General features: G+C 36.8%; 1 protein-coding gene across 1 annotated transcript in view; it reads left to right on the forward strand.

Annotated features, from left to right (window-relative positions):
* The window catches only part of ANKRD30A (ankyrin repeat domain 30A), a 215,475-nt gene that overhangs the window by 67,712 nt on the left and 135,176 nt on the right, over nucleotides 1-12,587 (forward strand). Inside the window, exons 19-22 of the mRNA XM_078332937.1 lie at nucleotides 3,306-3,367; nucleotides 4,816-4,906; nucleotides 10,761-10,822; nucleotides 12,271-12,361. Coding sequence (XP_078189063.1) covers nucleotides 3,306-3,367; nucleotides 4,816-4,906; nucleotides 10,761-10,822; nucleotides 12,271-12,361 — 306 coding nt within the window. The remainder of the gene's footprint in view (nucleotides 1-3,305; nucleotides 3,368-4,815; nucleotides 4,907-10,760; nucleotides 10,823-12,270; nucleotides 12,362-12,587) is intronic.

A 12,587-nucleotide genomic window follows, 5' to 3' on the forward strand; every position in this document is an offset into this window, starting at 1 on the left:
ACTTCTGACAAATCCACAGCCAATCTCATACTGAATGGGCAAAAACTGGATGCTTTCTTAATGAAAACTGGCACTAGGCAAGGATGCCCTCTCTCACCATTCCTATTCAGTATAGTATTGGAAGTTGTAGCCAGAGCAATCAGGCAAGAAAAAGAAATAAAGGGTATTCAATTAGGAAAAGAGGAAATCCGATTGTCAGTATTTGCAGACAACATGATTGTATATTTAGAAAACACCATCATCTCAGCCCAAAGTCTTCTTAAACTGATAGGCACCTCAGTAAAGTCTCAGCATACAAAATCATTGTGCAGAAGTCACAAGCATTTCTGTACGCCAATAACAGACAGACAGCCAAATCATGAGCAGACTCCTATTCACAATTGCTACAAAGAGAATTAAATACCTAGGAATACAACTGACAAAGGCTGTGAAGAACCTCTTCAAGGAGAACTACAAAATGCTGCTCAACACAATAAGAGAGGACAACAGAGATGGAAAAGCATTCTATGCTCATGGTTCGGAGGAATCAATATCGAGAAAATGGCCATACTGCCCAAAGTAATCTATAGATAATTCAATGCTATCCCCATCAAGCTACCAATGACTTTCTCCACAGAACTGGAAAAAAACACCTAAACTTCATATGGAATCACAAAAGACCCCACATAGCCAGGACAATCCTAAGCAAAAGAACAAAGCCAGAGGCGTCACACTGCCAGACTTCAAACTATACTTCAAGGCTACTGTAATCAAAACAGCATGGGACTGATACCAAAACAGAACATAGACCAATGGAGCAGAACAGAGACCCAAGAAGAAACACCACACATCTACAACCATGTGATCTTTGCCAAACCCAACAAAAACAGGCAATGGAGAAAGGACTCCATGTTGCATAAGTGGTAATGGGAAAACTGGCTAGCAATGTGCAGAAAGCAGAAACTGGACCACTACCTGTCACCTTACACTAAAATTAATTCCAGATGGATCAAAGATTTAAACATAAAACCTGACACCATAAAAACACTAGAAGAAAACGTAGGCACAACCATCCAGGACATAGGCATAGGCAAGGACTTCATGACTAAAACACCAAAAGCAATGGCGATAAAAGCCAGGATACCCAAATGGGATCTAATGAAACTCCAGAGCTTCTGTACAACAAAAGAAACCATCATTAGAGTGAATCAGCAGCCAACAGAATGGGAAAAAATTTTGCAATCTACCCATCTGACAAAGGGCTAATATCCAGAAACTACAAAGAATTAAACAGATATACAAGAAAAAACAAACAACCCCATTCAAAACTGGGCAAAGGATACGAACAGACACTTTTCAAAAGAGGACATATATGAGGACAACAAACATATGAACTAATGTTCATCATCACGGGTCATTGGAGAAATGCAAATCAAAACCACACTGAGGTATCATCTCATGCCAGTTAGAATGCTGACCATTAGAAATTCTGGAGACAACAACAGATCCTGGAGAGGATGTGGAGAAATAGGAACACTCTTACACAGTTGGTGGGAGTGTTAATTAGTTCAATCATTGTGGAAGACAGTGTGGCGATTTCTCAAGGATCTAGAAATAGAAATTCCATTTGACCCAGCAATCCCACTACTGGGTATATACCCAAAGAAATATAAATTGTTCTACTATAAAGACACATGCACACGTATGTTCATTGCAGCCCTGTGTACAATAGCAAAGGCCTGGAACCAACCCAAGTGCCCATCAATGATAGACTGGACAAAGAAAATGGGGTACATATACACCGTGGAATACTACTCAGACATAAAAACAGGATGAGTTTGTGTCCTTTATAGGCACTTGGTTGAATCCAGAAACCATCATTCTCAGCAAACTGACACAAGAATAGAAAGTCAAACACCATATGTTCTCACTCATAGGTGGGTGTTGAACAGTGAGAAGGCCTGGAGTCAGGGAGAGGAGCATGGCACACTGGGGACAGTTGAGGAGACTAGGGGAGAGAAAGTGGGTGGTGGGGAGGGTGGGGAGGGCAGAGAGGGATAGCATGGGGAGAAATGCCAGATATAGTATGCACCTAAATCAAAGTAAATACATTTTAAAAAATAAGAAACAAAGTATTTCCATGTGCAGTCGTACATTCCACTAACAACTAAAACTGACACACAGATTATTAGAGCTACAGTGTTACAACAGGTTAGATCTCTGAAATGATCCACGATATACATCTAACAATGAGTGAAAATGGTGAGTTACCAATGTACGATTTGAGTTTCTTGGACCCTCTGCATGAAATGTGAACGTTAGGGATGCAGAGACCACAAGTGAAATTTACTTTTTAAAACCAGATGTACAGTTCTTAGAGGTCAAGTTACAAATGTAGCGCAAAAGATTAAACAGTCTTTTAAGTTTTAGTTGTGCATGTTTGCTTTTCTTTTAACCTGATTGGAATAGTCATAATTTGTACTTCTTGTTGATAAAGAAACCTGGACAGAGTTTATATTATAAATTCATTTTCTGTCTCCTTGGGCTGAGAGCACTTCAATTCTTGTGTGGGCCTTGATTTCATCCTGTAACATGTGAGAACATTAGGTTACATAAGGCAATTATTTCCTTTCTATATATTTCTGATGTTTCTCCAAGGTGTCACAAGCTGGCTCTGAAGATATTGCTGCATTTGGGAAGAACTGTGTCATTGTAATTAAAGCAGTTCTTACTTTACATGAAATACAGGTTTTTTAAGCTTATCTTTCTAAACCGCACACACATCCAAAGCACACCCAATGTACTGCCATGGCATGTTGAAACTTAAAAGGGTTGGACATATATTTTACTAACATCAAAAAGTCAATATTCTTAAAATATCTTACTGATTGATAAATAATCTTTTTTGGAGAACTGTGTGATAGATATTGCTGAGTCGATCAAACCAAGTAATAGTAAAAGATAAAAATTTACAAAGAAATGAGAGATGATAGGTACCAAAAGGTTTCTGAATGAATAGCAAACATGGGACATACTGTGTGTCACGGGAGAAGAGGATATGACTGCTTTGTGAAGAAATAATTTATACAAGTGAGTCAAATTTCTAGTTTTTCTGCATTCTAATTAATGACATAAAGTTAATTTTTAGATTTTTGAGATTTCACTTTTAATGGATTGACTATAGAAATTGTGATTGTAATCTACAATAGGAATATACAGGCTGCAGAGGAAAAAAGATTCTTGAATGAAAATGGAATTGTATATGCTTCTAAAATGTATAGTAGAGAAATGTTCTCATGAATGTGTCTCTTATTAACCTTTTATAGATCAAATGTTCCCATCAGAATCTAAACAAGAGGAAGATGAAAAAAATTCTTGGGATTCTGAGGTACTGTGTATTATTGATTTTTTCAAAAGTATTAGTATTGCCTGATGTGCAAACATAACCCCAGAGTCTTAGGTTTATTTTCTCACCTCTGCATATCTCACCCCAAAATTAGTCTTTCCGATATTTTTTAGAATATACTTTATGGAGAATCTATGTGCTAAGTAGGTTATTTCTTCATAGTAAAATTCTTCTCATCTGTAGGATTAAATTAAGAAGCCAATGAGGTATAGTATAAAAAATAAAGCTCAGGACTCACTAGGAATTCCCCTGGAATCTGCAGTAAATTTGTCTACAAACTAAAGAATTACAGTGAGTCCAGCTATGGGCAAATGTATGACATGGTATATCTCTATGTATAAAAGTTCTAATTGGATTCATAGAGAGACAGTTTAAACTGTAGTTTTGTAAAACTTGGGACCTGAAAACCTAATGCCTTGCAAATGGAAGTATGGAATTATTTTACTATTCAGTATAGATCTGAGGGAACATTTCAGGAGAAAGGAAAGCATGAGGAGTAGGAAACCCATGGGCTATAATAACAACAGTTTGGTTGGGCAGTATTTTAAAAAATAAAAATAATTTTTACAAATATAACCTTTTGAGGCCCTTTGTGGCTGTCAAGCTGCAGCAGCATAAGTGTCAAACAATAGCAATCTATTTTAAAGTCACAACTGTGAAATGACGGGGCAGGTATCTGACCTCTTAGAAATAAGAAGCTGCTGCATGGTGGTCACAGCAAAGGTTGGAAGTCAATAGAGAAGTCGATTTTATCTAATTTGTCATTAGACACGAAGACTTTAATACTTGTGCGCTTTCATTTAGAAATGACATGATGTTTTTCTTAGTGCATTTTCATTGTATTCAAGCCCTGTTCCTATAATTTTAAATTTTATCAGAAACTTTCTGATTATTTTCTGTTCCTGTTTACCTAAATAAAGCAGTTTTTTGAATTTTCTGTGCAGACATTATATGACAGACTCTGAAAGCTGTCTTAATGAAATGCATCATTTTTAACACTAAACAATTCTATAGTCATGAGTATTTTAAATGCTTAATGCAGTATGTGTTATGGTAAGTAGCAAGTGTTTTGTATTTTGTTCAAAGTGCCATATTTATTTTTGATGAGAACTGTAACGTAAGTTAGTTATTTTCAAGTGAGTTAGTTTGGAAATACGCACGAGTGAGTTTTCTTGGGAATGTGATTGATTTTTCCTGCTCAGGAACCAAGTTAACACCCACCTGAAGGTAAAGAAAAGCTTGATCTATACCCCGTTTATGAAGCTTTGCATCAAAATGTTTTGGTTTTTAATACATGTCTGCCCTTAAATCAAATTGCGTTTAAAGTAGGAAATTTTGCTTTAAAGATTGCCTTTTAATTAGGAAATTTTGATACTCTTAATTATTAGGATTTTTACGTTGAACTTACTTATTGAAATTATTTTTAACAGAGTCTTCCTGAGAGTGTTCAAGAGAACCATGTGTGTTTACTCGATGCTACATATCAAAAAGAAATGAAGACAATAAATGAAAAATTAGAAGGTAAGAATCATTTCTTATTTAACAAGTCATTGGACCGAATATTTCTCTAAACTCATGAGGAAGGATACACACTAATAGCCAAAGGAAAGTACTACCTAAATGCCCAGCATGGAAAAGAGAGAAGTGAAACGGTGATACACGATACATCCTATCAGGTGTTGGCAACAGACTGTGTATTGAGAGTGCTGAAAAGGAGCTGAATAATTAGTTTGAATTCACGATATTCCAAGACCTGGGGAAAATCAGAAAATTAGAAAGAAGAAAGTGGTAAAAGAGGAAATAAAGTCTGAGAAAGACAAAGTACACGAAGAAACAGGAAGCAGGTTTATGTAATGAAGGATGGTAATTGAAATTATTCTTCAGAAAAAGATAGGGTACGGTTAGAAATTTAGGGAGAACATAAAGTGACTTTCTAGTGCCAAAATTTACCAGAGAATCACAGCATAAATACTCTGTCTCTTCCTGCCTTTCTCACTGGTAGGACGTCATTAGGGATGGAAGCACCTCACCATGAAGAACTGTGTTCTATTTACAGTAGGTGAAAAGAGGCATATATCCACAGCCACACATGTATATAATTTGTCATCATATACAATCAGTGTAGCCCAGAAGTTTTTAAACTTAAGAAAAGCCGCTGGAAACCTTGTTAACAATTCACACTGTCAATCAGCAGACTTGGGATTCTGCATTTTCAGTAAGTTCTCATGCAACGCTGATGCTGCTGGTCCTTGGACCTTGCTCTGAGTGGCAAAAGTAGAAGCCTTCATGGGAAAAATGTGGAAGAAAAGCAATTGAAAGAAGGTCAAGGCATAACGGGGTCAAGAGAAAGCATTATATTGCTCTTATTTTCGAGTATGTTTTTAGCCAGAGGAGAAGGAGAAACATTCCCCTCCCTGTGCCCCTGTATGCCCTCTATTCAACACCCACCTGTGAGTAAGAACATGTGGTGTTTGGTTTTCTGTTCTTGTGTCACTTTGCTGAGATTGATGGTTTCCAGATTCATCCATGTCCCTACAAAGGACATGAACTCATTCTTTTTATGGCTGCATAGTATTCCATGGTGTATATGTGCCACATTATCTTGGTCCAGTGTATTGTTGATGGGCATTTGGGTTGGTTCCAGGTCTTCGTTATTGTAAGCAGCGCTGCAATGAACATACATGTGCCTGTGTCTTTATAATAGAATGATTTTTGATTCTTTTGGTATATACCCGGTAGTGGGATTGCTGGGTCAAACGGAATTTCTACTTCCAGATCCTTGAGAAATCACCACACTCTCTTCCATAATGGTTGAACTAATCTACACCACCACCAACAGTTTGAAACTGTCCCTTTTTGTCCATATCGCCTCCAGTATCTGTTGTCTTCAGATTTTTAAATGATCGCCATTCTAAGTGGCATGAGATGGTATCTCCATGTGGTTCTGATTTGCATTTTCCTGATGACCAGTGATGATAAGCATGTTTAAATATGTTTGTTGGCCTCATAAATGTCTTCCTTTGAAAAGGGTCTCTTCATATCTTTCATCCACTTTTGAATGGGTTATTTTTGTTTTTTGTTTGTTTGTTTGTTTGTTTTTGTACGTCTGTTTTAGTTCCTTTTAGATTCTGGATATTAGCCCACTGTCAGATAGGTATATGGTAAACAATTTTTCCCATGCTGTTGGTTGCTGTTTCACTCTGATGATTGCTTCTTTTTCTGTGCAGAAACTCTTAAGTTTAATTAGACCCCATTTGTGTATTTTGGCTTTTGTTGCCATTGCTTTTGGTGTTTCAGTCATGAAGCTCTTGCCTATGCCTATTTCCTGAATGATTTTGTCTAGGTACTCTTGTTGAGTTTTCATAGATTTAGGTCTTATGTATAAATCTTTGATGCATCTAGAGTTAATTTTAGTGTAAGATGTCAGGAAGGGGCCCACTTTCAGCTTTTTGCACATGGCTAGCCAGTTTTCCCAACAGCATTTATTAAATTGGGAATCATTTCTTCATTGCTTGTTTTTGTCAGGCTTGTCAAAGATCGGATGGTTGTAGGTATGTTGTGTTTCCTCCGAGGCCTCTGTCCCGTTTTGTTGGTTGATATGTCTGTTTTGGTACCAGTCCCATGCTGTTTTGATTACTGTAGCCTCGTAGTATAATTTGAAGTCCGGTAGTGTGATGTCTCCCGCTTTGTTCTATTTGCTTAGAATGGACTTGGCTATGCGGGCTCTTTTTTGGTGCCATATGAAGTATGAAAAAGAAAACTTCAGGCCAATATCCATGATGAACATCGATGCAAAAGTCTTCAGTAAAATACTGGTAAGTCGAATGCAACAGCACATCAAAGAGCTTATTCATCACAATCAAGTAGACTTCATCCCTGGGATGCAAGGCTGGTTCAACAGATGTAAATCCCCAAACGTAATCTATCACATAAACAGAACCAAAGGCAAAAACCACATGATCATCTCAATAGATGCAGAGAAGGCCTTCAAGGAAATTCAACAACCCTTTTTGCTAAAACCTTTCAATAAATGAGGTATCAATGGAACATATCTCAAAATAGTAAAAGCTACTTCTGACAAATCCACAGCCAATCTCATACTGAATGGGCAAAAACTGGATGCTTTCTTAATGAAAACTGGCACTAGGCAAGGATGCCCTCTCTCACCATTCCTATTCAGTATAGTATTGGAAGTTGTAGCCAGAGCAATCAGGCAAGAAAAAGAAATAAAGGGTATTCAATTAGGAAAAGAGGAAATCCGATTGTCAGTATTTGCAGACAACATGATTGTATATTTAGAAAACACCATCATCTCAGCCCAAAGTCTTCTTAAACTGATAGGCACCTCAGTAAAGTCTCAGCATACAAAATCATTGTGCAGAAGTCACAAGCATTTCTGTACGCCAATAACAGACAGACAGCCAAATCATGAGCAGACTCCTATTCACAATTGCTACAAAGAGAATTAAATACCTAGGAATACAACTGACAAAGGCTGTGAAGAACCTCTTCAAGGAGAACTACAAAATGCTGCTCAACACAATAAGAGAGGACAACAGAGATGGAAAAGCATTCTATGCTCATGGTTCGGAGGAATCAATATCGAGAAAATGGCCATACTGCCCAAAGTAATCTATAGATAATTCAATGCTATCCCCATCAAGCTACCAATGACTTTCTCCACAGAACTGGAAAAAAACACCTAAACTTCATATGGAATCACAAAAGACCCCACATAGCCAGGACAATCCTAAGCAAAAGAACAAAGCCAGAGGCGTCACACTGCCAGACTTCAAACTATACTTCAAGGCTACTGTAATCAAAACAGCATGGGACTGATACCAAAACAGAACATAGACCAATGGAGCAGAACAGAGACCCAAGAAGAAACACCACACATCTACAACCATGTGATCTTTGCCAAACCCAACAAAAACAGGCAATGGAGAAAGGACTCCATGTTGCATAAGTGGTAATGGGAAAACTGGCTAGCAATGTGCAGAAAGCAGAAACTGGACCACTACCTGTCACCTTACACTAAAATTAATTCCAGATGGATCAAAGATTTAAACATAAAACCTGACACCATAAAAACACTAGAAGAAAACGTAGGCACAACCATCCAGGACATAGGCATAGGCAAGGACTTCATGACTAAAACACCAAAAGCAATGGCGATAAAAGCCAGGATACCCAAATGGGATCTAATGAAACTCCAGAGCTTCTGTACAACAAAAGAAACCATCATTAGAGTGAATCAGCAGCCAACAGAATGGGAAAAAATTTTGCAATCTACCCATCTGACAAAGGGCTAATATCCAGAAACTACAAAGAATTAAACAGATATACAAGAAAAAACAAACAACCCCATTCAAAACTGGGCAAAGGATACGAACAGACACTTTTCAAAAGAGGACATATATGAGGACAACAAACATATGAACTAATGTTCATCATCACGGGTCATTGGAGAAATGCAAATCAAAACCACACTGAGGTATCATCTCATGCCAGTTAGAATGCTGACCATTAGAAATTCTGGAGACAACAACAGATCCTGGAGAGGATGTGGAGAAATAGGAACACTCTTACACAGTTGGTGGGAGTGTTAATTAGTTCAATCATTGTGGAAGACAGTGTGGCGATTTCTCAAGGATCTAGAAATAGAAATTCCATTTGACCCAGCAATCCCACTACTGGGTATATACCCAAAGAAATATAAATTGTTCTACTATAAAGACACATGCACACGTATGTTCATTGCAGCCCTGTGTACAATAGCAAAGGCCTGGAACCAACCCAAGTGCCCATCAATGATAGACTGGACAAAGAAAATGGGGTACATATACACCGTGGAATACTACTCAGACATAAAAACAGGATGAGTTTGTGTCCTTTATAGGCACTTGGTTGAATCCAGAAACCATCATTCTCAGCAAACTGACACAAGAATAGAAAGTCAAACACCATATGTTCTCACTCATAGGTGGGTGTTGAACAGTGAGAAGGCCTGGAGTCAGGGAGAGGAGCATGGCACACTGGGGACAGTTGAGGAGACTAGGGGAGAGAAAGTGGGTGGTGGGGAGGGTGGGGAGGGCAGAGAGGGATAGCATGGGGAGAAATGCCAGATATAGTATGCACCTAAATCAAAGTAAATACATTTTAAAAAATAAGAAACAAAGTATTTCCATGTGCAGTCGTACATTCCACTAACAACTAAAACTGACACACAGATTATTAGAGCTACAGTGTTACAACAGGTTAGATCTCTGAAATGATCCACGATATACATCTAACAATGAGTGAAAATGGTGAGTTACCAATGTACGATTTGAGTTTCTTGGACCCTCTGCATGAAATGTGAACGTTAGGGATGCAGAGACCACAAGTGAAATTTACTTTTTAAAACCAGATGTACAGTTCTTAGAGGTCAAGTTACAAATGTAGCGCAAAAGATTAAACAGTCTTTTAAGTTTTAGTTGTGCATGTTTGCTTTTCTTTTAACCTGATTGGAATAGTCATAATTTGTACTTCTTGTTGATAAAGAAACCTGGACAGAGTTTATATTATAAATTCATTTTCTGTCTCCTTGGGCTGAGAGCACTTCAATTCTTGTGTGGGCCTTGATTTCATCCTGTAACATGTGAGAACATTAGGTTACATAAGGCAATTATTTCCTTTCTATATATTTCTGATGTTTCTCCAAGGTGTCACAAGCTGGCTCTGAAGATATTGCTGCATTTGGGAAGAACTGTGTCATTGTAATTAAAGCAGTTCTTACTTTACATGAAATACAGGTTTTTTAAGCTTATCTTTCTAAACCGCACACACATCCAAAGCACACCCAATGTACTGCCATGGCATGTTGAAACTTAAAAGGGTTGGACATATATTTTACTAACATCAAAAAGTCAATATTCTTAAAATATCTTACTGATTGATAAATAATCTTTTTTGGAGAACTGTGTGATAGATATTGCTGAGTCGATCAAACCAAGTAATAGTAAAAGATAAAAATTTACAAAGAAATGAGAGATGATAGGTACCAAAAGGTTTCTGAATGAATAGCAAACATGGGACATACTGTGTGTCACGGGAGAAGAGGATATGACTGCTTTGTGAAGAAATAATTTATACAAGTGAGTCAAATTTCTAGTTTTTCTGCATTCTAATTAATGACATAAAGTTAATTTTTAGATTTTTGAGATTTCACTTTTAATGGATTGACTATAGAAATTGTGATTGTAATCTACAATAGGAATATACAGGCTGCAGAGGAAAAAAGATTCTTGAATGAAAATGGAATTGTATATGCTTCTAAAATGTATAGTAGAGAAATGTTCTCATGAATGTGTCTCTTATTAACCTTTTATAGATCAAATGTTCCCATCAGAATCTAAACAAGAGGAAGATGAAAAAAATTCTTGGGATTCTGAGGTACTGTGTATTATTGATTTTTTCAAAAGTATTAGTATTGCCTGATGTGCAAACATAACCCCAGAGTCTTAGGTTTATTTTCTCACCTCTGCATATCTCACCCCAAAATTAGTCTTTCCGATATTTTTTAGAATATACTTTATGGAGAATCTATGTGCTAAGTAGGTTATTTCTTCATAGTAAAATTCTTCTCATCTGTAGGATTAAATTAAGAAGCCAATGAGGTATAGTATAAAAAATAAAGCTCAGGACTCACTAGGAATTCCCCTGGAATCTGCAGTAAATTTGTCTACAAACTAAAGAATTACAGTGAGTCCAGCTATGGGCAAATGTATGACATGGTATATCTCTATGTATAAAAGTTCTAATTGGATTCATAGAGAGACAGTTTAAACTGTAGTTTTGTAAAACTTGGGACCTGAAAACCTAATGCCTTGCAAATGGAAGTATGGAATTATTTTACTATTCAGTATAGATCTGAGGGAACATTTCAGGAGAAAGGAAAGCATGAGGAGTAGGAAACCCATGGGCTATAATAACAACAGTTTGGTTGGGCAGTATTTTAAAAAATAAAAATAATTTTTACAAATATAACCTTTTGAGGCCCTTTGTGGCTGTCAAGCTGCAGCAGCATAAGTGTCAAACAATAGCAATCTATTTTAAAGTCACAACTGTGAAATGACGGGGCAGGTATCTGACCTCTTAGAAATAAGAAGCTGCTGCATGGTGGTCACAGCAAAGGTTGGAAGTCAATAGAGAAGTCGATTTTATCTAATTTGTCATTAGACACGAAGACTTTAATACTTGTGCGCTTTCATTTAGAAATGACATGATGTTTTTCTTAGTGCATTTTCATTGTATTCAAGCCCTGTTCCTATAATTTTAAATTTTATCAGAAACTTTCTGATTATTTTCTGTTCCTGTTTACCTAAATAAAGCAGTTTTTTGAATTTTCTGTGCAGACATTATATGACAGACTCTGAAAGCTGTCTTAATGAAATGCATCATTTTTAACACTAAACAATTCTATAGTCATGAGTATTTTAAATGCTTAATGCAGTATGTGTTATGGTAAGTAGCAAGTGTTTTGTATTTTGTTCAAAGTGCCATATTTATTTTTGATGAGAACTGTAACGTAAGTTAGTTATTTTCAAGTGAGTTAGTTTGGAAATACGCACGAGTGAGTTTTCTTGGGAATGTGATTGATTTTTCCTGCTCAGGAACCAAGTTAACACCCACCTGAAGGTAAAGAAAAGCTTGATCTATACCCCGTTTATGAAGCTTTGCATCAAAATGTTTTGGTTTTTAATACATGTCTGCCCTTAAATCAAATTGCGTTTAAAGTAGGAAATTTTGCTTTAAAGATTGCCTTTTAATTAGGAAATTTTGATACTCTTAATTATTAGGATTTTTACGTTGAACTTACTTATTGAAATTATTTTTAACAGAGTCTTCCTGAGAGTGTTCAAGAGAACCATGTGTGTTTACTCGATGCTACATATCAAAAAGAAATGAAGACAATAAATGAAAAATTAGAAGGTAAGAATCATTTCTTATTTAACAAGTCATTGGACCGAATATTTCTCTAAACTCATGAGGAAGGATACACACTAATAGCCAAAGGAAAGTACTACCTAAATGCCCAGCATGGAAAAGAGAGAAGTGAAACGGTGATACACGATACATCCTATCAGGTGTTGGCAACAGACTGTGTATTGAGAGTGCTGAAAAGGAGCTGAATAATTAGTTTGAATTCACGATATTC

This window comes from Callithrix jacchus, chromosome 7, assembly GCF_049354715.1.
Source record: "Callithrix jacchus isolate 240 chromosome 7, calJac240_pri, whole genome shotgun sequence".
Classification (NCBI taxonomy): Eukaryota; Metazoa; Chordata; class Mammalia; order Primates; family Cebidae; genus Callithrix; species Callithrix jacchus.